The following is a 26,338-nucleotide window of genomic DNA, read 5'->3' on the forward strand; positions in this document are numbered from 1 at the left end:
AGGAACAATGTTACTGCGAAATCAATGCATTTTTATTTATTTATTATTATTTTTTTATTTTTAGGATTTTTTTTTAAAGACGTTTGAAACATTTGTGGTGGCATCATTGCTGCTATAGCCTCTAAAAGACCTTGAATAACCAAAGTGCTAGAATAGTTACATTTCAATGGCTTCACGCTGTTAGTAAGAATTGTACATCAAAAAATCTGCTCAGGTGAAAACACATATCAAACAAAATTGACAAAATTGATAGTTCAACCATATCAAAGGATCCTCTACCCCTTGATTGACAGTAGGAGAAGGGGATGTGGTACAGCACCCTGCCTGACTTTCTTAAACCCCACCCCTACGCCAAAACAAACAAACAAAAAAATGAAATAATAATTACATAGTATTCATGTCCACAGCATAGACATCAGCATACTGAGCCATCGCACCAGTAGAACACCACACTTGAACTACATGGGCATCTAATAAAATCCAATACAAAGATAGTTCCTAATGTAATATAAAGTAAATTTTGCCAATGAGCTAATGAAAACATCTCTATTCGACACTGCATATACAGACTCTCAAGCCTAAAAAGATCACACAGTTTCAGAGTTAAACACAATTTATTTAATGCTTAAATAATTGCTTTTGACCATCCAGTGTTTTGTCATACAATATCCTATTTAGAGCTACAATCAAATAATGTCTTTATGTGTCCTTAACGTAAGTAGGATTTAAATTAAGGAAATACTTCACCAAAAAAAATCCAAAATGAAATGCCCGTTTTCCTTTTAATACCACAGCAGTCCTTAGAAAATCAAATTGACACACTGCTAAAATGATTACAAACAGTCTAACAGTGTACAGAGACTCCTAAACCTTATAGCCAATATGCACAATACAGTTAGAATTTTACAGCGAGCCAGCCTACTAGCATTTACATTCTGATTATTTCACTCTTGTTGCAGAAGCTGCCCTCCGGTTTTACATACACAGACAAGACATCACACCCTCAAGAAGCTATAGACCTTTTTTCATTCTCACCCAATCATGATAAATGCTTTCATGGTATCCTTTTTCAATTTAAAATATAAAATTGGTGACAAATGTTTGGGCTATATGTGTACACAGATAAAGGGATTTTATTTGTCATTTGAATACAGTGTTTGCAAACTTGTAAAAATTGTACTTAAAATAATGTGAACAGCATGCATGAAAATATGAGTACTCTGAAAGGCTGTTTTTTTTGCAGGATTAGATCCACTCCCACTTTGGGAATTATTGAGATTTGATTTTCTGGAAATTTCCTCTTAAAATCAAACCGGCTTTTTCATGTACAAACATTATACCTGCTCTAATAATTAATTATACAAGAAACTGTGAAGTTACACTCAAATCTTTAAAAGTGGAACAGTTTCAATAAATTTTTTAAGCACTTGAAAAGGTTCCTCTCCTCAGTGCGTTCTCAACCAGTAACTTACCCATATTTTTAAAAGAATTTTACACATTGTAATTATATATACAGAGAAAAGCTTTTGTGTTAGTTTAAGTTTTAAAAAGGAAGAAAAAAAATCCCAAAACAATTTACATCCTGACAACAATGGGTTCAAGAAAAAACCATAAGGCGAGTGTTGAAGTTGAATAAGAAGTGTTCCATTTGAATTTTTTTTTTTAATTTTTATTTGTGTGTGTGTGTGTGTTATTGTGTCTACTTTCTTTCCATCCATCATGTGGACTGAGCTCTTGTGCCATCTTTGGTCACAGTTGCACCTGTGTGGTTGTCATTAATAGAGTCTTTGTCGTTTACACAACAAACAATGCTCCTCAAAAAGCTCTCACATCACCAGCGGACCAATGGCACATGTGTCCAATGAAACAGCCAGCAGAATCATTGTCCATTAGTTCACCGCAGTCAGAGAGAGCGAGAGAGAGAACCTCCTGGCTTGTTTGATTGACAGGGAGAGAGTTTTTCATGCTCATGCGTAGGTCTGAAGGGTTGACTCCTATCACATGAAAACCATTTGTTTGAAGCACATTGTTGCAGACTGGACCCTTGTCTGAAGGCCTCACACTGCAGCTCTTCAGCCCTCTGAACATTTCTCTACAGGAAACATCTATCTCGGTTCCTGTACATCTGCAAGAGACAGAATCACATATTGAAGCACATTTAATGTATCTGTTAAATTTATGGATTACAATTGTCTGTAGGAAATTATTATTATTACTATTTTCACATTCCTTGCATAAATGGCAATTTTTCTGGGTGAAACTATTTGAAAGCGACAAAATATTGATCTGACAAAGTGACATGTTCACAAGATCCCATGATTCATGAGTTGTTATGGTGACCTGTGTTTCCATAGAAACTCTGCAAGGATTCACAGCAGTGCCATATTATTTCTCAGTCCGTTTTGTACTGGTGGAATGACTCATTGCAAACATAACATACGAGTGAACAGCAGTAGGGATTAGCAGTCTGGCTAGTGGGATAACAAACTCTTTTTGGATGCCACAATGCTGTAACGAGTTGGGGATTTAATGAACAAAAGCAGGCATGGAGGGTATCAGTGGGGCAATATAACGCTGAGGCGTGTGCCATCTGTCAGCCTTGCTCAATTTGTGACTTGTCCTTTTTCACGCATACTTAGTGAGCTAGCAGAGAAGAAATGTTGCAAGAGTATCACTCAGCCTTTTAGGGTCAGAGCAATTATTAAAGAGGGGTAAATTTAAAATTACTGGAATCGTTCAACAGTTGCAAAATGCAATTTAAGAAATTTAAGAAGCTAAAAACCACTGTTCTGTACATGCACAGAGCTGAAGTCAGAAAGAAAGAGAAAAAAAAAAAAAAAAAGTATAACTACCAATGCCTCTCAAGGCCATGAAGGATCATGCAGGACCTTTTTGTTTTATCCATACATACATACATCTATCTATACATCATACAACATATGATTTACCATTTACACACATAATTTACCCTGCACAAAATTTCTTAGTTCATGGACAAGACATGATGTGTTCACTAGTGCTAATAAGTATATTTTTTAACTTTTAAGAGATTCAGGAATGCAGATGAAGCAAGGGAATAAACGTATTTGTTAAATGGTTGAATTATTCCTCATAGGGAGGCAGTCATCAATACACTGAATAAGTCTTTAAGCCAAATACAGCAACATCAAATCAAGAACCAGACCTATCTATAAGCTATAAAGAATAGTATAACTAACAAAAAAGGAACTGAATGTGTTAAAGGGGCAGGCACTGAAATAATGTACCTTGTAGAGCACAACCATCTCTATGAGTGGAACTTCTTATCTCCTGACCTTCTGTCATCCTTCCGCCTGTTATTTCTTGAAGCCTCTCCTTGCTGGAAAACACACACAAAGAAATGTATAAATAAGTCAGGAAATAATCTTCTGCTAGGAGGAAAACAGGTTGCAAACCGCCTCACAAACCTAAAACCACAAAGGGAGACAAAGGAGAAATACACTACACAAAAGATAGGAAAATCGCAAATATTAGTAGTATATCTATTGTTAGGAATATAATTAGGACAAAGCCAAGCCCAACCAGATATCTTGAAAAAGAAAAATTACACTATAATGGAAAGTGTTAGACAGAAAGGAGGCAGGCTGTATTTTCACAGCAAAATCACTGCAGCAGTTAGATATACATTGGACTAATCAGTTCAACACTTTAAAACACCACGAAAACCACACAGTCAAAAGAAGCATACTCAGCATCCCCTTTGTTACGGAAACACAATAGACAGCACACAATGTCAAATCACAAAATGCAAGGTTGCACTTCAAACATTTTTTGCTCAGACAAAAGATAATGGGGATTGTTAGCCTAAACCAACTAATCCATTGTTTGTCAAAAAAAAAAAAAAAAAAATCAATTGACACATTTTGACTGAGTTGTTTTAGTTTTTGACTTAAAGCTGCATTCAAAGAGCAGTGAGGTGCAACGCTGAGGCGCTGCTCAGAAATTTACATGGTGTTAGCGAGCATTTGAACCCAAATACATGGCACTGTGTTGGAACTTTGTAGACATTTCTCTTTGATTCATCATCATTAGAAACCTTGTTAGCACAGAACTGCTGAATGTGTGTGCTGGAACTGTGCTTATTCAGCACGAGACTCTCAAAAAAAATGCAGTCAAATTCTCTGTGAAACATTGCACCATAATGACAGCAAACCATTAATGTATGCAAATACAAGTTTATAGTTTGTTATGCTCGAAACACTCCCATGATTAATTAAGAATCCAGCCAGAATCTTATCAAACCATTTGCTGGGCAGAGCAAGCATTTTTTTCTGCCATTAAAATGGCAAATGTACATGTGCTAAATTTATTTGTACCATGTTTTTACTGTCACTTAGTCTTTTAATGTGCAGCTTTAAGTCTAATTTCTGTGTTAGCTGTGAAACTCCCCCATGCTAATTCTTTCTGAAAGGAGGACAACAACATTGCAAGCCTCCTATGTAGTTTAGACTTTAAACCCAGAAACACAGTTAGGTATCTTCATGCCAACCTCAAACCCATCTTCCTGCAGAGGGGGACTGTGCTGAAGGTCTCGGCTCCATCTATCACTTCCTTGTTTTTCTGGTGTGGGAGTAGAAACCCTCCGAATAACCTTTCTGATTACCTGACAAAGGCAGAGGGATGTCGACAAAGGAAGAAAAGATCTGACCTGCTTTTGTAAAACCATTTCTCCCTTTGGTAGATTTTATTTCAGAGCTGAATGGGAAATGGAAATGACATTGTGCATTACTTTTCTACTGATGAGGTTACCATCTTGGTCCATATAGTGTTCCTCTGTAACGGACTCGCCTGGGACGTTCTTTGCTTCTTCTCCCTGCAAGCATTTGTTGTTAGGACACGAATAAAGACTCAAAGAGGACATATTCTGAATTATTAAAAGAATTCTTCACTATCACCACATCGAAGAAGCACCTCAACAGAGACAAACCTCCATAACAGAAAAAAGCTGAAGACTAGGTTAGTCTTGAACCATGTACTGTGACACATACACAAACGTCTGCGTAAACAAACACACACACACACACACACAAACAGAGCTATCAGTAAGCAAGTACATTTACTATAATGTGCACCACAATGATCAGCCTAAATGTCACTAAAACCAAACACATGACCCAGCCCAGCTTCTGCTCAGGCTTTCAGGTACCTTTAAAATGAGACGGCGTCTGAAGATTCTGGTGGTTACAGTCTGTTCTTCCTCCGAACCAGAATCTACATTAAGCTGCTGCTGAGGAAGATTATAAGGTCATTACACATGGAGGGAGTCAGGAGGACATTGATGCGATGTGTATTAGAGAGAATTAGTTAGTTGAGACAATTTATTGATGTCCATAGTCGGCTGGATCAAAAAAGAGAATCCTAGAATCAAACACTGGAATTTGTTTCTTTAGTACAACTTGCACCATCAGTGTCAATAATTTCACCTGCAAAAACAGAATCAAAAGGATGTATACTGCTTTAGTAGATACTGAAGAAAGATGAGTATACTCTGGATATTACCTGGACTTTTTTCTCTGACACTAGAGCACCCTCTTCTTTTCTGCCATTCGATGATTCAGAAGAACCTTCCTGAGGTGAGTGCTTTGAGCTGTGACCATTCTGTCGAGACCTCCCCGATTCGCCCCGAGAAGAGGATGTGATAGACTCGCTAGAGATCTCTTGGCTGTTGGGCCAGAAACAAATGAAGAAGACTGTAATTACATGATACTGGAAAGAGAGCCATGCAGGAGGTAAAGAGCAGGTTTCAAATTTACCCTGCCAAGTCATAATTCTGGCATACTTAAGAAACGTACCTTTCCCTTCTGTCGAGCAGGTCTGAGCTGACACTGCGTCCTGGCGTTGGTGGTTCCACATTGACGCTGGATGAATCACTGTGCCAACCTGAAAATGAGCAGATGTCTTTTTCTGCCTGTTCAACTTGTTCAAGAGTCTCCTGAGCCCTGGCCTTCGTCATCTCTTTGTCCTCCTCCTCCTCCTCTGAGCCTTCTTCTTGCTTCTCTTCCTCCAACAGGCATCCTAACACCTCTTCTGTGATTTGTTTGTCTCTTTGTCCCTCCTCCTCTTCCTCTTTGGATGCAGACTCACTGGACTGAAGTTCTACAAGTGCTTCAACCCAGGCCTGAAGGGAAAGACAAGCTGCAGCCTGGTCCTCTGCTGTCCGGTCCTCTTCTGTTGACTGGTTAATATTTATTTTTCTGCCTCCTTTTTCTTTAATTTGCAGTTCTCCATCTGTGTTATCCACTTTGTCACCTTCGTAACCCGTTTCCTCACTGGCCCCCTCCACCTTTTGAATCTCTTGTTTTTCATCATTACCCTCTTTGACAATTACTTCTATTGTGTTCAGACCTTCTCCCACTTCATGCCCAGTGATCAGGTTACGCTGTTCCTCTGACAGATTCTGCACTTCTCTCACCTCCTCTATCTTACAGGGTATCCCTTTTATCCTATCTTGAAGAACACCATGCTGCTCATTTAACACATCTTTATCTTCTTCTACAGAGTCCTTCTGTTCCACCAAAATGTTCGTTTCCTCTGCCAAGTTAGGCCTGCATTTTGTTATCAACTCACATTTTCGTTCCACATTTTTAATCAAGTCTTGCTCAACCCACTTTTCCACTAACTCATTTCCCTCTGCCGCCATCTCAACAACCTTCTCTATTTCTCCTGTCACTTCCTTTCTGCCACCTTTCAAACCTACATCCTGCTGTGCCCCAAAGGGTGCACCCATGTTTACACCTGCATTTCCAATTTGTGTTCTGTCGGGTGATGAAGGGGTTAATGATGACACTGATGATAGTGAAGGGGAAGTTGTGAAGTAAGCCATGTCAATGTCTAACTCACACATTGCAGGGAAGGAGTGTGACCTGGGCTTGATGCTCAGCTCCATTTCATGACAAGACTTGTCCTCCTCCTCGCTCAAAAGCAGCTGGTCATTCAGAGCAATGTGGGGCTTTCTGGCCTTAGAAGGAACAGGATCAGGGAGTTCAAATGCTGAAAAGGATAGGGCAAGCTCACAGGGTCTGGTTGGGCTCCTAGGAGGGCTGCCTGGCTCTCTGCTGCCAGGCTCTATCTCCGGGCTCCAGGGCAAGGGCTGAGGGTGGGAGTCAGCCAACAAAGGGGTGTGCGGCTCTGGTTGATGGTGGGCAAGGGAAGGGTTGGGGGTGATGGGGAGTTCGGGCTCCAAGAAGTGGGGGTCAGAGCGCAGTGCAGCAGGGGACTGCAGCTCCGCTAGAATGCTCTGATAATCTGCAGGTGACAGGATGACAAATGTAGAGACTAACACACACACCAAAGCATGCCAAAAAAGAATATAACACACCTGAAAACACCCACACATACACCATATGAGCTGAAATGGCACAGAGATTTAAGTGCAAAGCATGTATCCAGACAACCACTAGCTTAGGTGGTGATGTATCAGTGACTATAGCCATCATAAATGCATGACTAAACTTTAAACATATACAGTAACATATAATAAATATACACAATTCGTCTTACTGTATATTTTTGACAATGCTGATGAACATATTAAAAATAAAAACTCATAATAGTAAGTAATAATAAAAACACTTATGTTTGTCAGCAGTTGTGATTTTTACAGAGTGCTCAATCAGCAGTGGCGGTGAGGTAAGACATTAAAATTGGGACAGTGATGTAAGGCCATATTAATTGTGTAGTGTGGGATATGACGACTGCAAGATGTTAACATTTGCAAGGGTGTTCTGTTACATGCTCACATTAGATAGTTGACAGATGAGAGATGTGGGGAGGAATAAGGGAGGAGAAGGAGTAAGATAAAGGGCAGAGTATCCTAAATGAATATTTCTATTGTGGAGGGGTCAGTGGGAGCTTGGGTGGGAGGCGGAGGGATGGAGGGTGCACAAGTGCACTGGCAAACAGGACACGGAGAGAGGGAGCGGAGGGGAGGGGAGGAAGGAGTGGGGCTGGGACAACGGGACCCAGAGGAAGAAATGTGAGGGAGAGTGGATAAGGAAAGAGGGGAAACAGGGCGGGAGGACGAGGAGCCCATCTGTGTCACTAAAGACTCTTTGCTTGGAGAGGCGGTGACAACAGGTGAGGCGTTGATGGGGGAAAGTTCTAGTGGCTCAGACAGGTCAGGGGACGTAGAGGATGGTTGGAGATTGAGGTTGATGGGTGTGGATGGTGTAGGCATGGGGAAGGTGGGGGTGGATGGGGCAGAGCAGGAGGGAATGGGTGACAAAGGTAAAGGTGAGGTGATGAGGGGGATAGGAGAGGACGGGTGGGGTGAAAAAGGGAAGACAGGGGACTCAGAGGGATCGGCAGGGGGGCACTGAGGAACAGGGCATGCAGAAGGAGGGGAGAGGAAGTTGAAATGTGGTGGTTCAAATGCAGCTGGAGGTGCCAAGTCCCTGAGTGAAATAGAGGACTCATAACTCGGTGACCGCCGTGGGGAGAAGGGACGACAATGAAGCGCTGCAGTAGGTGAGAAGGGAGTAGGTGGAGGGGTCGGGGTTTGTGTTGGAAAGAAGGGACTAGGTGTCTGCAGGATGAAGGAAGCCTCATTGCTTCTAGGGGTTAAGGGGATAATGATGCACACTATGGGAGATGGATTACAAGACATGCAAAAGAGATAGAAATGAACAAAAAAAAAGAAATGGAAAAAGAGGAGGGAAGATACAAGAAAATGGTTTAATTTGAAACATGCTTGTTTGACATGACAATGACTGAATAACATGAATGAGGGGTATGAGGAGGAGGACGTGGTGGGGCATGGATGAGGAGAAGGCACACAAAGATACCAGCAACTATGACTCTTAACTTGTTAAGAGCAGTATGTGCTGTTATCGACTGCTGTGGGGTGTTGATGGAAGGCAAGAGGAACAGGAGGAGGAGGCAGTCTGGATTCACAGAGGAAGAGATTCTCTCATCTATCCAAGGAAGGCTCAGAGGAACTGGAGGAGAACTAGGAGAACTAAACTAAATAAAAAAAGAGGAAAGCAGACTCCACACGGTTAAATTACTTCTATGACACTCGCGCATACAAGAAAACCATTTAAAGAAGGATGCAGCATGCATTTAGAATGGGATTTTAACAGTGGATAGTGCTCATTTGTGACAACTGGGTACACTATTGTAATTTGTAGGGGTATATTCACCCCATTAAATAAAAATGGTGGATAACTTGAATATATTGAAGTCATTATTGAAGTGTTGTTAAAACTTTATCATAATTTAAAGTGGAAAAAAATAAATGGATCAAAGTAGAATACAATTAGTTCTTTGGCATATAAACTGTAAAACGAGAAAATCTTTGGGAAATAGCAGGAGCCAGTTGTCCAAACAAATCCAAATCTGGCTGTAAATTTGTTACTTTTGCATTAAGACTATTTACATGTGATCCATGCATTGGCACAACAAAAATAGAGGTAGCAGGGAGAGGTAAGAGGTCAGCTAGACAGAGCTAAACTTTACCATCAGCCTGATCCCGGAAAACAGCGTTATCATCGGCAAAACATCTCGTGCCTGAAATGTTACCATAGTCAAATATTGGGCCCTCCAGTAAAGTCACAATATCCATCCGATTGACTTTGGTCAGCACTGTAGTTAAGGCATCCGCTGTGGTGGGAAAGAAGTTGAAAATGAGAAAATAAGTGAATTGAGTCACCTGCAGAGTTATGATAAAGTTTGTAAAATATATGTATTTTTGAAAAGAAATCAGAAAAATTGGGTGTGTGATTATTAAATGAATAAAAAAATACAGCTTGTAAAGATGAGGTAGCAATGGAGCTTCTGATTTTCCACATTTTTTTGCCTTAAATTAAAAGAACTTAAAAAGAGATGATGAACGGAAAGAAAAACAAAATTTTTAGACATAAAAACAGTCTTACTTGTGGCGTTTTTCCCTTCCCGGCTGACCCATTTCTTTAGTAGCATGAAGCTTTGTGCTGTCAGAGAGTTGGGGTTCTCTAATCTGATGTGGTTGATCTCATCCACAGTAAAGTTCATCTCCCGAGCCAACTCTGTGATGGGACACAAATAGTAATTTAAACAAAAATATCCTTAAGGTGCAGCACTCAGGTTAAATTACACTATAAATTAGGGGTGTGCCGATTAGGAGCGATTCTCATTTTACGATTCAGAATTGATTTTATATGTCCCAAAGTTGATTAAAAAAAATTAAATAAATAAAACAAAGCCTCAGGTTGTCTGCTCCATTTTGTTGTCTGCGCGGAGCTGGTTCTGGTGCATGCCTCTTTGTGTTAAGCTCAGTGAGCGACTTCGCACTCAGACGGCCGCTTCACTGGTGGAGGCCGTACATTATTAGTGACCCCCTCAGGGAATTTTCCAGATAGATACGTTCCTTTTTATTCCGGGAAAAAAAAAAAAAAGACCGGGGTCCAGTCTCTCATCTAGTCTGGTCTGATCTGGTCTAATCTCTACTCTCTGCAGGGGTCCTGTCTCTGGTCCAGTCTAGTTTCTAGGGGGTCCGGTGTCTCGTCTCGTCTGGTCTAGTCTTGACTCTACTCTCTGCAGGAGTCCCATCTCTGGTCAACACTAGTCTTTGGGTCTAGTGTCCGGGGGGTCCGGTGTCTTGTCTGGTCTGATCTACTCTCTGCAGGGGTCCAGTCTCTGGCCTGGTCTAGTCTCTCAGGGGTCCCATCTCTAGTCTTCTAGTTCAATGCAGTAGGCAGAGTCCATCACTTATTACCAAATGAATTGAACCGTACCCTTCTTATTGTGGGGCAACAGCATTAACCACTACGCCACTGTGCTGCTCAGGTCACCAATTAACCTAGACCTGTCCAGGTGCACCCACTGGGAATCAAACCGCACCCACTACGCTCGAGTCACCACATTCATTCATTTATTTATTCATTTATTCATTGGTAGGGGGCAGTAAATTATTAGTGACCCTGTCTGAGCATTTTCCCGACAGATACATTCCTTTTTATTCCGGAAAAAAACAAAAGAACTTTCACGTAAACTGTCGGCCCGTTCTGTTATTCTGTGTTCATAATGGGTTTTGTTTTTAATGTCTAATTTCATGATTCCGTGATCACAGATTTTATAGGGCCCTATTTACTGAATTCCCAGGAAGACTGAGCTTGGCATGAGCTTCACAGTGTGCATGGTTTGCAAAATTAGGAACTCATGTTTAACTGCACTATTTTTTTTTTTTTTTTAAAGAGACACTTTTATTTTTGTTACTCAAGCAATATGTGATACTGCTTTTATGCAACAGTTCCATCTAAGCATGGATAAATGTTTCAAACTTGAAAAACACATTTTAATGTCTCCATTTGTCATTCTGTCTTGCAAAGCAGACTGGAGTGGATCATCAGGATCGTTTGCACAGCGATAGATTGAAGCAGAAATCATTAAGAATCAAATTGTTTCGAATCAAAAATTGATTTTGAATCAAATCGTAGCCCCAAAAATCAAAATGAAATCAGATTGTGAGATAATAAAAGATTCCCACCTCTACTATAAATAAATTGAATTCAAAATAATTAAAAACAAAAGTCACAAAAACATCAGCTGCCTCATCAATATGTTCATATTTCACTTCTTTTCTATAACAGCTTTTTTTTTGCCATTGCCATGATAATGATGATTTACAGATCCTCCTTTTCAGAGGAACATTGTAATCCAATGTTAAATATTCTGTGAGCCTGAAGATGGCAGTGGAAGACGAGGTTTGAGAATGGGAGTAAAGGCAACTCGGGTACAAGGGAAGTTGGAACAATTAAACATGCGTCTCACCTGTCCAGCTAAGGCCTAGGTGATCTGCAACTATAGCCATGCGCAAATCCGTTCTCTCACAAGGACTTTGGGGACCTGGGAACAAAGAGGATAATGATTTCTCAGTACCATTCACATTCCTCTCCCCTGTGTACTAATCTAAGAGAAAAAAAAAGTGTGTACATAGTTTTCCTTTTCTGGCCAACTGTTCATCAGAATTGACATAATTAATTCAAGCTTGCCAAAAATATTTATATGAAAATAGTTAGCATACTGCAACACTACAGCTCTAATCTAGGCTCAATGACTTCACCAGGATGGCAAGAAAAGGATTTCACACTAGGGACATTATGGGTCAACGTAAACATGTTTATAGATTAAGTGGTGTTCTGTGACTGTTTGTGGTATGTATCCTCTAAGCAGGCAGTAACTGTCATGAGAACCACACAAAACAAAGCATAACATGACTCTCAACAACAGACTCATAGTTCTACAAATCTAGGGTGGAAAGGTCTACATTAGAATCTACAATGTTGACATGCCAAGACGCTTTTGTGGGTTCTTTGCCGACACTAGTTTGCTTAAATGACAATTGAAAATATGAAGTATTCTGTGAGAACAAACTAACACAATAACTCAGTAGTCACCCTGCACAGACAAACAGACAGACAGACCAGGGAGCTGTAAAACAAGGGGACTGGTTGTGCCAGTGGACCAGTCACTACTACTGGCATGCTCACGCTACCAAATGGGGGTTAAAAATGGTTGAAAGAGGGGAACAGAGGGAAGAGATTTCTTGCAACAAGGACAATACAGTACACAGTACATCAATGACAAAAAAAAAAAATAAAAAATTTAAATGACAGCTACTGTTCTGAAGAGAACATGTAAACACGCCACAGGCATTCCAGTCAATCCATTAAACGATCACAACGATGTCATGCAACTAAAAGTGAAATATAGAAATATATAGATGTATTTTAAACATAGTGTGAAAGTTTTACAAACTAGGCTTGATCTCCGCGATGGGAGGCGTTCGAGACCCTGTGAGTCCCTGACTGCCCTCCTTCCCACCAGTCCGCCTACTCCTCCTGCTCCTCTCACTGCCGGAGGCCCTGTCCGTCGTCGCCACCTTTGCCCTTACGGACGCGGCCCCGGCCTCAGCCCTCGAACCTCTACCAGACCTGGATGAGCGGGAGGGCTGGGAGGGCTGGGAAGGCTGGGAGGCGTCCGACAGAGAGGTGCTCCGGGAGGTGCTGTCTTCCTCCGACTGCTCTGTCTGCGTCTTTTTCTCCTCGTCTGACAGGCGGTCCACCAACTTTAGCGTCTCCCCGCTAATGTCTTTAAAGTATTCGATGGTGCGCTTACAAATATCACTAGGGTTTTCCTGTCTGTCCTGTCTACATGCTCCCTCATTCGTGACATTGCTGACCTGATGCCTGTCCTTCAGTGGGAGCTTTGAGGGCAACTGTATGGCTGTTCTCTCCGAATCCAAAGCCCTCGGTGGCTGTGAGGTAACCCGACCTGAGACAAGTGTGCTAGCTGCAGCAGTGGGGCTGCTCTTTTTTACATCCTTGATTGGTATGCGAGACCTCGGCTCAACTTTGGCTATGGCTGGCTCTCTTCTCCTACCTTCAACGATCACTGCTTGTTTGGGCTTCTGTTTGCCTATGGCTGTCCCCTGTGTGTGAAATGACCACCCAGATGCTTTAACTGGAAGTCTGGACTTGGGCTGCTTCACTTCACTCTCTTTAACTGTTTCACTGTTTTGGTCCTGCATCTGATTGCTGTTGTGTATGTCCATTCTCTCGTCTACGTCCCTACAACACAAAGTTTCTATCCTGCTTGCTTTTTGAAGGGTGGGCTCAGAGGAGGACTGCAAATTAAACACGACACTACCACACTGAATATAGTTGGCCTGAACACTGGAGGACTCAAGGTTATTGTTGTTGTTGCAGTTCTCAGAAGGGTAATCTCTTCTCTCTGACTTGGGCTCAGCGTGTCGGCTAGACTGGCTCTCTGTGCACTGGCCTTCTATACTGATGTATTCTGGCACCATCTGACCCTCTGACATCTCAGCTTTACAACCTGTGAGATCCCCTGAGTCTTTTTTCACAGTAATAGAGGCAGCTATGCCCATCTTAATAGGAGTGCGTAATTTGGGGTCAACCTTAGAGGCTGTGATTGTACATGAGGAGGTGGTCTCGGCTATGGCTTCACAGGAGGGAGCATCAGTACCGGTATAGCCAGTGTCACTGCCAGGCTGTGCAGGGCTGCATTTTGCTGTTGTCGCTGCTGGTGTTGGTGTAGTGCTGCTGTCTGTGGTAGTATCTATAACCTTCACATTCCCATCTACTGTGGCCCTTTCCCCTGTTTTGGACTGAGAGGATATTACCCCCAGGATCTTGCCCCCTCTCCCCTTTTCCCCTGTTTTAGGGTCAGAGCAATGCTCACCAATCTGGAAAAACTGAAGCCTCTCTTCAACAAAGTCCCGCTTGCTCATGTCAATAGCACCACTGCGGGTCATCTCAAACATCTTCCCTTCATGGAAAGGGAAGGGATTAGGCTCACTAGTCGGTGTGCTCTCATCAGTCGGTGTTCGAGCAGGGGTTGTGTCAGGTGTTGTAGCCTGTGATTTGTCCTCCACTGATAAACCAAATGGCTTGGGATCCTCCTCTTTTGTCTTGGACTCAAAAAGTCCCTCATTGTCACCTCCTTTGGTGGACCAAGGGTCAAAGTCCAAGCCTTTGGTCGCAACAGTTTTAAAGGTTGAATTCAGCTCCTCTTCAAGTTGATAGGGAAAGTAGTTTTCTCCAAAGCCCTGCCTATCTGGATGTCTCCCTTCAAGGGTATAATCTTTTTCATCTCCGCTGCTTTTTACTGATGATGTGCTGGTTTTAGTCTTTCCATTATCCCCCACCTCATCACATTTCTCTTCCTCTATCACTTCGAGCTTGGACTGACTAAATGAGCGGTCGGCTGTTTTTCCATCATTAGACAGGCTTGATGTTTTGGGGTCCTCGCTCAGCCCGTCATCCTCATCCTGAAGGTCATACCCATCTAAAGAGTCTATTTCAGTTGCATCTGTGTCATGGGAAAACTCAGCCGTGGTTGCTATAGAGCAGTCAGTGATCGACTGGTCGTTGCCATTTTGTTCAAAGTCCGCATCCTCCCCCTTTACGACACCATTGACGCTAGATTCCTTATTTCCGTTTTTCTCTGATCGTCTGTGCTTTGAGTTTTTCTCTCCCTCCTCTTTCATTTTGAAGGTGTACCTTTTAATGGGAATGGGGTGGAAGACGGACTCATCATCACTCGAGTCGCTGTTATCAGCTCCAGGGGGAATAGGGGAGGGAGGCTGTACCCTGATGATTGGCTCAGCTAAAAGATGCCTATCATGTTCCTCTTGGAGGTTCACCTCCATCATCTCTGTCTCTGCCTTGGAAGAAGCACGCAACCCTTTTTTTTCAGGCTCAGACTGCGCCGTCTCTATGGGAGGAGGCGGTGGAAACTCAATATAAGCAACTCTTTTCTCCTTGGATTTCTGTCTCTCTACATCCTGTTTTTTACCGTGATTCTCGGAGGGAGTAGGATTAGATTTTTCTTTCAAGGGCTGCTTGTAGATGAAGGTCTTTCCTTCTTCCTCCTCGGTCTCCTCTGGGATAGGACTTGGCATGCCTGGCATGTAGCCTATTACAGAGTCTGGTGTTCTCGAGGTCAGACTGACTTCCTCCGAGCTGGGTGTCTCAGGGGTAACAGGACTTCTCCCAGAGCTGTCCATCAAAGTCACTTGTTCTAGTGTGTCATCTTCTGGACTTCCTTGAGGAGATGGAGATTGCTTTTGTTTGACAGTGTAAAACGCACCCCTTGTCTCATGTACTGTCCTACTCTCGTGACTTACTATCTTTTTGTATGTTCCCAGCTGCGCTGAAGCTGTTTCTTTCTCATACTGCTTTCCTACCTGGATGCTAACATACACAGGTAAGGGTTTAATATCTTTGAATCCCTCAGTGACAACTACAGGAGTGATTTGATCCAAATACTCTACTTGGTTGCTATCAACACCGTTACATACTATGTTTGACTGGCTACCCTCTGATGAGTCTGTGGATTTTTCAACTGATGATCCACGAGTAGACTTGTTGGATTCAGAACTACTGTGTAACCGGTTACTAGCTATAGTAGTTATATGAGACCCTACTTTCTCATAGGGTTCAACAGAGGGATCTAATTTTAGCGACGTGGATTTGCGATTTTCTGAGAAATTAGATGGTTTTCTAACAGGAATTTGCGATTCCGAGTTTTTTTTTAGACTATCATTGCTATTTGGGCTTTCTCGAACAACGAATTCTGTGTAAATGATCTTCTTGGTTGTTTCTTGTCTTTGGGAATCACTATTATTGCCATCCTTCATAGAATCATGCATTAAAGACTGAGAATGTTTGGGAGACTGAGGTTTGTAGTTTCCGTACCCTTGGCTCTCCCAAGTTTTAAATAACCTTTTCTCTTCCTGGCCTTTTCCACTGGACTCATGTTTGGGCGAGAATTTATTAGATTCACTATCTAGACATTTCCTCTGGTTTCCTGGACTGTCTGGTGTTTTTGGAACATTTGAACCAGCAAACACTTGGTACACAGGTAGCTTACTGTCCTGGAGTTTCCTAATAGGAGGATTTGAATGTTGGCCACCCTGAGGACTCCGATCTTGCTTCTGAGCCTCCTGCTCAAACTTTAGCCTCACTGCACTCACTTTGGAGGAAGACATTTGAAATGGTTTTGAGCCTTCGCCTGCGCCGCCCTGTGATTTACCATCACCTTGATTTCTTGGATTTGAATCACTGTACTGCAGCAGTGCTCTCCTCTCTGGACTGCTGGGTAAGCTGGCACATTTCCTGTCACTGGCGTTGAACCTGTCTCTAAGTCTCTCTCTGCTCCACTCTTCCCCACTACCCCCATTCCTGTAGGCTGATCTCTCTGGACTGCTGTGTGTAGAGCTTGGCCCTGATCGCGATTCTCTGAAGTCTGGTCTGCGAGATTTCTTCTCTGGAGAAGAGAGCTCATCGTTGAGCTGTTCGGTTTTGTCACGGAAAAACTGAGATACCTCGCTGAGTTTTTCCTCTGCTTCCTTTACAGTCCTGTCCACTCTGTCCTCATACATCAACTGTTCTCTCTCCTTCAACTGTGTGTCGTCAGAAACGCGCATCCAAACAGATTGCTTTGGACTACCAGGCTCAGAAGAATACTGCAAAAGTGTCAGTTTGTCAAAGTTATCATCGACACTGGCCATTCTTCCAGATTTGTCAAACACATTCCTCGGTGACCTGAAGACATACTCTGTCCTTGGCCCAAATGATCTACCCTCACTTTGGCTACTTCTGTCTGGTGAGTGAAAGCGAGACCTATCTCTCAGGTACTCCTCTGTGTCAGAATGAGACTGCTCAAATTTCTCAGAGTGTAGCATTTTCTCTGCAAAATTATAGGACTCTCCCCTAAGCTCTGATGATTCATCCTCATTGTACTCTACAGACTGCTGGCTAAGTAGCTTTAGTGTTTTATAGGAGTCATCTGCCATGAGCTGGGCTGAACTAGGGCGACTGTCTTCCTCTTGTGACATGGGTGTATTCACTCTCGGGGAGTCCAGGTACACTGGAAGTGACTCCTCAGGCTCCTCCTCCTCCTGCCTGCTGCCTGGGTAGTAATACATTTCCTTCTCTGCATGGTTTTTTGTCTCTCTGATGATGACCTCTGTTGGTTCTGTTTTATTGCCTTTTTCAATATGAACCTCAATAATTCTTTCAACTTTAGGTTTGGAGTTGATGTCCTCAAGGACTCTTTGTGATGTTTCCTCATTGCCAGATTTGTGTTCAAACAGTCCAGCCAGCTCTCTAGAAGGGTCCTTGCCTGACTGAAAGGCCTTCATTATGTCATGCACAGACATAGTTTCCTCACACCTCTCAGATGACGATTCTTTGCCCGGCGGTGTGTGGTAAACCATCCTGGTGGTGGTTGTGATGTGTGTTTCCTCCTTTACTCTCATCCCTTTTCCTATTGGATCCTCATCGGGGCTGACTTTAATTGAATAGCATTTATTCTGCTCTGGATTGGATGTGGCTTGATTCGAATGCCCCCTAGATTCTGAGTCAATACATCTGACAGAATTGCCATCCTCCATTGCAAGCTGTTTGTTATCCTCTGGGGGCTCGTAGCTCCTGATGACATGGACAACCTCAGTCCGAGTCTCAGTGATCACTGGTGGAACTGGAATATCCTGAAAAAGGGCCTTGGGGCCCATGCCTTCTGCACTCTGAGGGGCAGATGGTGTCCTTTCACTCCTGGTCTCAAAGCCACTGTCTGAGAGGGGGCTTTTATCCTGTTCGTGTGAGATATCATCAGGGGATTCCAGCACAATGTCTGCTCCAAAAAGTGCATCTGCTGCTTTACTGATATCTTTGTCTGAAGAGGAAGAGCGCATGTTTGTTGGGGGCATTTTGAGCTTATGTTCTTGAACAGCTATGGTAGGTTTTAGGACACGTTTCTGCTTTTCCTTGCCCTCTCCTTCTCTCCTGCCCTCATCTGCTTTATGCTTTGGGTCATGCATTTTGGAGAAAGAGCTGCACCCAACATCATTGGCCAAGTAGTCAACCACCTTTGAGAGATTGAAATCTCTATCTGGTATTGTTTTTGATTTAACTTGAGGAACCACAGTCTCATATCTCGGGGGATAGCTCCAGTTGCTTGGAGGTTGCTCCACTTGTAATTTTGAGAAATGTATGTCATCCAAAGAACCTCTTGCCAGGGAAACCCTGCCATCCCTTGCTGAATCTTTAGCAAGGATTTCACTCACTTTGACCAAATCCTGTTTTACTTTCTCCACAATCCTATATGGTTCCTCGTCTTCCATCTTAACTTCTTTGGGAGAATCGGATTGAAATCCTTTATTAGCAGTGGAATTTGGGTCTGTCTGCAAAATGGCTGACATTCGTATCAAGTCCTCTTTCATTTCGGCAACATCCTTCAGAATTTCTTGGCTGGACGACAACGGTGATGCAGTATTTGATTTTAGGCTTGCAGAAAAAAGAGGGGCTTTGATGGGGGAAAGGGTTCTAGCAAAGGAAGATTGCAACTGGGCGTTCACCTCAGCGGGCACTGTCTTCCGTGGTGACAGGAGGGCAGCAGCTGACTTGGACACCTCAGGCAACTTTTTAAACTGGTGCTCTGGCAGCACATTGATAACAGAGTACACAGGAACAGTCATTGTACTGGATGTTACAGCAGTGGTGGCATTAGGAGGCGATCTTAAAGAGGCGTAAATGGAATTAGAAGCTGAGGATCTCATGGATTGGAATGAGGAGGATGCAGAAGAGGACATGGACTTCAAGGTGCCATAGCCTGCAGAACAAGAATTGAATGTTTTTTCAACTTCATCAAAGGCTGCATTGACACTTGTGGTTGCAGCATTGGTGGTTGCTTGTATTCTTTCTTGTAGACTGCTGGTGAGAAGAGATGTTGGGGAAGAAGAGCGGTACTGTGTAGGTGACACAGCTCCATTGATCAGAGCTGCAGCACTTGGAGAGGTGTTTGATTTGAGTGGTGATGAAAGAGATGAGAAAAGGTTTCTTGCAGGAGCGGTAACATCTGAAGCAAAGGAGCGCACAGATGAGAGACCAGGGACTGTTTTTATGGGTGAGGAAGAAGATGCAGTGCCACTAGAGCTCCCCATAACAGTCTTGTATGATAGAGGTGAATTGAACACACTAAGAGAAGCCTTGGGAGATGTTGGTGGTGTCATGCCCATAGATGCTCTCTCAAGAAGAGTGCTTCCGCCTCCAGAGACAGTTATTGGTGATGTCCTGGCAGATAATGCTGCCAGTCCTTTCATAGATAAAGGGTCGGGGGCACATTTTCCTGGTGAGGCCAGGGGACTAGTGGAGACCTGGGTTGGGTACTGGGCTTGCTGGACTACAGTTTTTATAGGAGAAGAAATGGTTCTGTAAGATCGGATGGGAGAGGCCATGTCACTAACTGACTTAACAGAAGAGGCAGGTGATCCAGGAATGTTGGTCTTGATAGGGGAGGCAGAGTTGATGGACCAGACAGACTTTAATGGAGAGGCAGAGGGCGTGTTGGATGACGAACTGGAGAGGGAGCCAAACCCAGACTTGGCTTGGCCAGGGACGGCGACAGGAACAGGCGACCACGCCTGATAAGATCTCGTTGAAAAGACAGGTTTGTGAGGGTAGCTAGAAGGCTGTGTTCTCGGCGAGCTTCGATCAGTTGTTTCTTCAACAATAATATCAACCAAAACCAATAAGGAAGTAAACATAAAATGTAACATAAAATAATTTTAAATAAAACATAAAAACCAGAAAGAGAAATTAGAGTCAGTCAGAAATAGCAATATTCAAAGCAGCAAGGCAAAAGTTTAAAATAATATAACAGTTGAAACGGGGCGACTTTTGGACAGGAAATGAAATGTAAGAAAGGCGCCTGTCCAAAAATACAGAATGATAGAAAAGTGATGGTCTACATTCAGTGACTAATGTAAAAATGTGCTTCATAAAGAATGGAGTGTGTATTGGAACAGAAATGTTTGACAGATGGTAAACGTGACAGAAAAGTTCCATTGACTTTTGATGTGCTTAATCTATGTGCCTTTTTGCAACAGTGTCTTTTACTCTATGTGTTTTACTGACATGTGCTTATTATTTTATTTGTTTCATTTCTAATGCCAGGGATGACCCCACATGTGTGCATTAATAAATTAATAAGTAATTCATTTACTTGGCCATGTTTAAAACAAAACAAAAAAAAATGTTAGGTTGCACTTTCCAAAAAAATACAAAAATGTGTCCTTGTTCAATGAACAGCATGGTTGTTTTTATCTCAGACTCAGACAAACAAAACAAGAATAATAAAGCAAAACAAGGAGTGCTGCAGTATTTTGGGCATCAGCTGTGCTGATTAACACAAAGTGCAGTGTGAAAACTGTACCAACAATATAAAATAGTTGCATGGAAACAGATGTATGCCAATATTCTCAAACATAGTAACAATGTAGGGGAAATCAAAGTTACTATAAAGTGCAACCTGATACCACATTAATATACACAGCCGCACACAATCATAAAGCCAATAAGAGTGAAATGGTCATTAAAAGAATGAGAACAATTCAAAAAAATATTTTTATTCAACATGAATTTAAAAGTGTTTTTGCTCAAATGATAAATGAACAGACAGACATTGATACCCAGTGTTTTCACAAATGTAAAATAATGTGACAGTTTTTGTCAACATGGGGTGGGTAAGCAAAGCGTAACACACAGTAAACCATGCAAATTTCTGAAGAATGACAAATGGTCGAATAGTATGTGCAAGGCGAAGAGAATAGATGGTCAATGAACATGTCTTGTCAAATCTCGTCGTACACTACGGGCTTTAGACACTAAAAACTGATTAAAATTACATAAACGTCTGAAACCAATTAAAATTTTAATGAAAGTAAAAATGGGAAACTCACTCGCTGCTGGGTCGGTCAAATAGCTGTAGCGCTTACGCAAAGCTAAGGAGGCAAAGGTATGACGTCGTTCTGGCTTTTCAGTCTGAAACAAACAAAAAAGAACAAAAGATGCTTTAACATAAAAATATGGTGAAAATGTAGCTCTAATCTATCAGTGTCTAAGGCCTAAATGATAATGTTACTTTAACTTGTTAACTTAGACACTGTATTAATGGATGGAGTCCTGTTTTATTGAATTAGCACATGCAGTTAGTACTGTCACATGGAGGCGTTTAAGGCGTTTAATGGACTTCTTTATATCTCTTCACCTGTTGCATAGCAGACAATACGCGCTTCATCTGTATGGCCTGCTAAAGTTTATTGGCATGCTTCCAGTAATTGTTTGAATAAATGTCCTGTCATCATAACATGACTGTGGTGATATGGTACACCTCATTCAAATTAGAGTAATTGTGATCATTTCAATTTTTAGAACACTGACACATGTTCAGCCCAGACTGCTGGAATTATTTTCCTATTGGACCGTTATGCCTTTACGATTTGCGTCCAACATTCAGTGTCATTGAAGATATCAGGGCCCTTTCTGTATCAAGTGGACGTAATGGTGTAGAAGTTGAAATGATAAATGTGAGTTTGGCATGTCCTAACTCCACCAGTGACTGGAATTTGTGTCCTTTTAAGACAATTAATGTTGGGTTTTGAAACTATAACTATGGTCTTTTGATACATTAAACCATACTGTTGGCCTAAATGCTGCAATTGGCCATAATCTGAATCTGGATTTAATAATATGGTTCCTGAATTGTCAAATATAAATATTGCATCTGGGGAAAAAAGAACATATAAAGAGCCTCATCTCCATTTGTTTAAACAAAATATTTTTGCATGCAGCTCCGAGAGTTAGTATTCTTGAGTAACACGTCAGCCAAAAAAAGGGAAACCCCACATACAGTTAAACTATATCTAAATGGAAAAATGGGGAGATTAAGGGTTTCTTCTTGAGTTAACGGGAGATACCATAGTCTTTTAAAAAAAATCTTCAAGTTAATAGGAAGTATATGGTGGCGATATGGTGATTTCCTGTTGAATATGTATGTAAAGCAAGATAAAGATGAGAAAAAAGCTGAGGTGTGGCACAATAATTGGCTCCATTGGACTTGGGATGAGGACAACATTAAATAAATCCTTGCAGGTTAAAACAATTGCCATTTCCACTCATGCACTACATGGGTTCACTTCGGCAATGACAGAGCTGTGTAAAAAAACGTGCAGTCAGAAGCATCTTTCACACACAGGCGCTGCGCAGAGACAAAATGTTTGCACCGCCCACATTCACTTCAGCATCTGCAGTAAAGCAAACAGAAAAGACGACAAAGAAGAAGCAGTTCCATGTGATGATGAAGAATCTGTTTACCTCATCATCAGGATCAGACTCCATATCCTGTGGTTTTCCAAGATGCATTGCGGGAAAGGAGAGAGATGACACAATGGAGAGCAGGGAAGTTATATTGAGCGGGGAGGTGGAAATAAAACTCAGTGGATGAAAATGGAGCAGCAAAAACAACAGAAGGCATCAGAAAGGGTCTGAGATTAATAAAAATAAACAGCAAAATAAAAAAATAAAGCAAAAGCAAAAATAATTACAGTTTCTTGTGATCAATGCACACCACAACGAACAAATGATAAGTGTGATTTTTTTTGTTGTTGTTGCACAATTCCTGAGTATCCACACTGAGCCAGGCAATTCAATAAAGCACGATTTGCATGTGTGGCTGCATGTGTACATTTTGGGGTCTCATGACTGGCACAGGCTTTAACACTGATAAAAGACACAAGCAGCAGGCAGTCACTTCTACACTCAATGAACTTAAGTGGCTCCTAATGATGTCAAGACAACATTGCCATCTGTCTCCTATTTAGTTTACATGTAGATGGTATGATATGGCCTATATAGTAAGGATGAACTCTTCCAACATGGTGATCCTACCTTCTTGTGGGTTGGCAGTGTGATATTTAAATTGCATATGGCAGTCTGTGGAAGGCCTTTAGTGGATTTTGGCTCTCTCAGGAAGGAGAGGCGGCCACATGGCTCCTGGCCCATGTCTCTGATCTGTAGAAGATAGCCAAAAGATCACAAGCTGAGTGCACAAACAATTTCAAGAACGTCCCTGCGGGATTAAACAAGAGGATAAGAAAGGCTAAGACTGGAAACTGTCATAATGTGTAAAAATGCTAAAATTTTAGAGAATGTATTTAATCTGTCGTATGACAATAAATAAATAAATAAATAAATTAATGTTGGTAAACTTTCACTTGGGTTCTACAGTGTGACTGAAGACATGGCAAAAACAACTCTGTTATTATTAGCTAATTAGGAGAAGATGATAATTTCTAAAATACCTCAATCAGTAAGAGGCATTTACATTTTAACTGAGGGTGAACAAGTGCACAGTAAATAAGGGTAAGGGTAATAAGGTAAGTAAAATGGTAAATTATTTTATACCTTCACATTGAAAGGAAGTCTGTTTTCCTTGAAGGAGTAGAAGTTAAAAACCAACTGCTGGCCACTTTTGGTGAGAGGGGACAGGTTGCCATAGCAATCCACATGGATGGGCTTGCCTTCAAGAACCTGCAAAAGTTCACAGACCAAAAAACTAGTACCACAGCTTAAACCCAGTTTTCAGGTGATATGAATGAAACTAGAACTGCGCTGCATGTCATTGTCACTCAGTGGATTTATTCATTTGTCCATTTGGTTTGTTTAGAGACTCTCTTACTGCAATACACTGTTCGCAAGTCCACGTCAGAACACAACTGCACCTCAATATCCTTGCTCCGGGCTACTTCCTCAAAGTTCTCCTGCTGCTCCAGTGTCTTGTCCACCTTGTCGTCCGTCATGCAGAAGCAGCGCAGTCGAGCCTCCACAGTGTCGTTCATCTTGGCGAACACCACAAACTTGGCCAGGTACGGCACGCAGATCAGCTCCCGGTATAACTGAGACGCTAGACTTACCGTCTCAGGAATCTGGTGACAGTCTGCGAGCCAGAACCTGCGGAGGAAAGATTGGAAGGGAGACGATGGAGGAGAAGATACAAATTTTTACCTCTGCACTGTACATTCAAGGTATTTTTAATCAAATATTTTGTGGAGCTACAAGGTGTTATGTAAGTTAATAATTCAATGTATCAATAATTGAATCAGCTGAATAGTTTCTCAGGGTGAACACAGTCACATGACAGCTGTGCAATAATCAACAAAGGATGTTCTGTTAGTATCAAACTGCACACTCGCCACATGATCCCAGTCTAGTTAAGATGATTGGAAGATCACTGGCTGAGGTCAGCTTTGCATGCCTCATGATACTGTTTAACCTGCTAGTGTATATGGTTAAGGAAAAACATGTAAATTAAATAATAAAAATAGCCTCAGCAGTAGAGAGGAAAAAAAAAAAAAATCGAAAAATTGTAAAGTTCCCATGTCAACTAAAGTGAAACCAGACCTCTTGTTTATTATTATGTATTTTGGCTTGGAAAATTACTTAATTCAGTGGCAAAACAATTATTTATGAGAACAAAACACTGAACCAAATAGGTCTATAAAGTAGGTCTATCAAAGAAAATGGAAAATTCAGTACCCAGTGTTAAATTGTTGAATGTTTCTTTATCAGTATTTTATATCTCCTGCATCTTCTGTGCTATCGACAAAATACTGTCTCATATTTGCCGTCTATTTTGCTACAGCGGTAAAAACTTTCAATGACCGGCTTAAATAATCAGCAACTAAGTTATTTAAGGAGTTTTTGATTATATGATAGTTAAATACTCTGTCTTTATCTTTCCCAGCTGTGCTTTAGCGTGTATGTAGATTTTAGGTAGAGAGTGTGGCTCACCTGGCCGACACATTTGTGGTGAAAGAAACACAGTCAGTCACAAAGGACAGCGGTGTGGTCCCTGTGATGTCCTCCCACTGGGCAGGGGACGTCCCTCCTGAGAGAAATCAGACAACAGGTGAGATCACTGCCTTTTTCAGCCATGTCAGGGCTTTAGCTTTCATAATCCAAATCCTTTTATCTTCTCAGCTCCTTATCTACTCTCTACTGACCAGTGGCCTTTGACATAAAATCAGGGCTGATGTGACCACGGCCATTCCTTTCACAGTGATGTTGCATCAACTTGCCTGTGATGCTACACAGCAGACGTAAGCAGGGTGCTGAGTCGCCCCGGTGGCCACTGGGGTGGCCTTCTGCTGATCTAGGTGGGACAGGGATCGTCATTGTGATCGGCTTGTGGAACTTCCTCCTCCTGGGCTCTACTGTGACAATGGGGCTGAAAGTGGCTCTGTTGCCAAGGACCGCCCTCACCATATCATCCGGTACAGGCTGGGCCTAACAGGAAGTGCAGAATGACAAACGTTTGCAAAGGTCCAATGTTTGTTCCTTCAACTTCGAGAAATGCTCAGCTTAAACCTTTCCTGAACTTCTGCCAGACATCTGACATGTCTGGCAGAGACAACGTCAGCGGTTGAATAAATATGCAACCACAAACAGGCCAACTAATTAATAAATAATACTTCCATAGAAGGTACTTGAAACAGAAAATCCAAGTCATGAAAGAGTTAGCGTTTTTGCCGATGAAAAGAGTGTAGCCATACCTGTAGGCCAACTCGAATCCTCTTGGTGAGAGCCCCTTGTGGGAACGACGCCTGAACCATGGGCACAGTGGTACTAGACAGCACACCTCCATCAGGGCCCATGTGGTTGGACTCCTGCTTTATCCGCGACACCACAGCAAAATACTGAGGAAAATCTCTGGTGACAATGCGGCAAATGCGTTTCTTCTCCAACTCAGCGGGGCTATCGAGCTCTGTGACAGAAACAGTTCTTAATAAATGTAACATAAATCAAGGTGCTACGCACACAGATTCTGAACTCCAGCAATGAAAACTAACGTTTACTGTCTTTTTCCTATGGAGCTTGGCGTAAATTGCATTTCAATGGCAGATGATGTTGAAGTGGCAATTTGGGCAGTGTCGCTACAAAAAGGACACTAAATTTCC

The 26,338-nt window shown here is 42.1% G+C and overlaps 1 protein-coding gene across 1 annotated transcript in view; it reads right to left on the reverse strand.

Moving 5' to 3' along the window:
* Positions 1–768: 768 nt before the first annotated feature.
* LOC115055297 (ankyrin-3-like) overlaps positions 769–26,338 on the reverse strand; it is an 83,534-nt gene continuing 57,964 nt past the window's right edge. Inside the window, exons 30-48 of the mRNA XM_029521002.1 lie at positions 25,934–26,145; positions 25,460–25,667; positions 25,173–25,269; positions 24,104–24,332; positions 23,787–23,912; positions 23,271–23,393; positions 22,698–22,724; positions 21,284–21,365; positions 12,775–20,046; positions 11,788–11,862; positions 9,912–10,043; positions 9,496–9,639; positions 5,832–7,284; positions 5,539–5,701; positions 5,186–5,263; positions 4,769–4,852; positions 4,529–4,642; positions 3,267–3,358; positions 769–2,125 (exon numbers count right to left, since the gene is read on the reverse strand). Of these exons, the coding sequence (XP_029376862.1) occupies positions 3,287–3,358; positions 4,529–4,642; positions 4,769–4,852; positions 5,186–5,263; positions 5,539–5,701; positions 5,832–7,284; positions 9,496–9,639; positions 9,912–10,043; positions 11,788–11,862; positions 12,775–20,046; positions 21,284–21,365; positions 22,698–22,724; positions 23,271–23,393; positions 23,787–23,912; positions 24,104–24,332; positions 25,173–25,269; positions 25,460–25,667; positions 25,934–26,145 (10,691 nt within the window). The 3' untranslated portion in view covers positions 769–2,125; positions 3,267–3,286. The remainder of the gene's footprint in view (positions 2,126–3,266; positions 3,359–4,528; positions 4,643–4,768; positions 4,853–5,185; positions 5,264–5,538; positions 5,702–5,831; positions 7,285–9,495; positions 9,640–9,911; positions 10,044–11,787; positions 11,863–12,774; positions 20,047–21,283; positions 21,366–22,697; positions 22,725–23,270; positions 23,394–23,786; positions 23,913–24,103; positions 24,333–25,172; positions 25,270–25,459; positions 25,668–25,933; positions 26,146–26,338) is intronic.

This window comes from Echeneis naucrates, chromosome 15, assembly GCF_900963305.1.
Source record: "Echeneis naucrates chromosome 15, fEcheNa1.1, whole genome shotgun sequence".
In the NCBI taxonomy this organism is placed as follows: Eukaryota; Metazoa; Chordata; class Actinopteri; order Carangiformes; family Echeneidae; genus Echeneis; species Echeneis naucrates.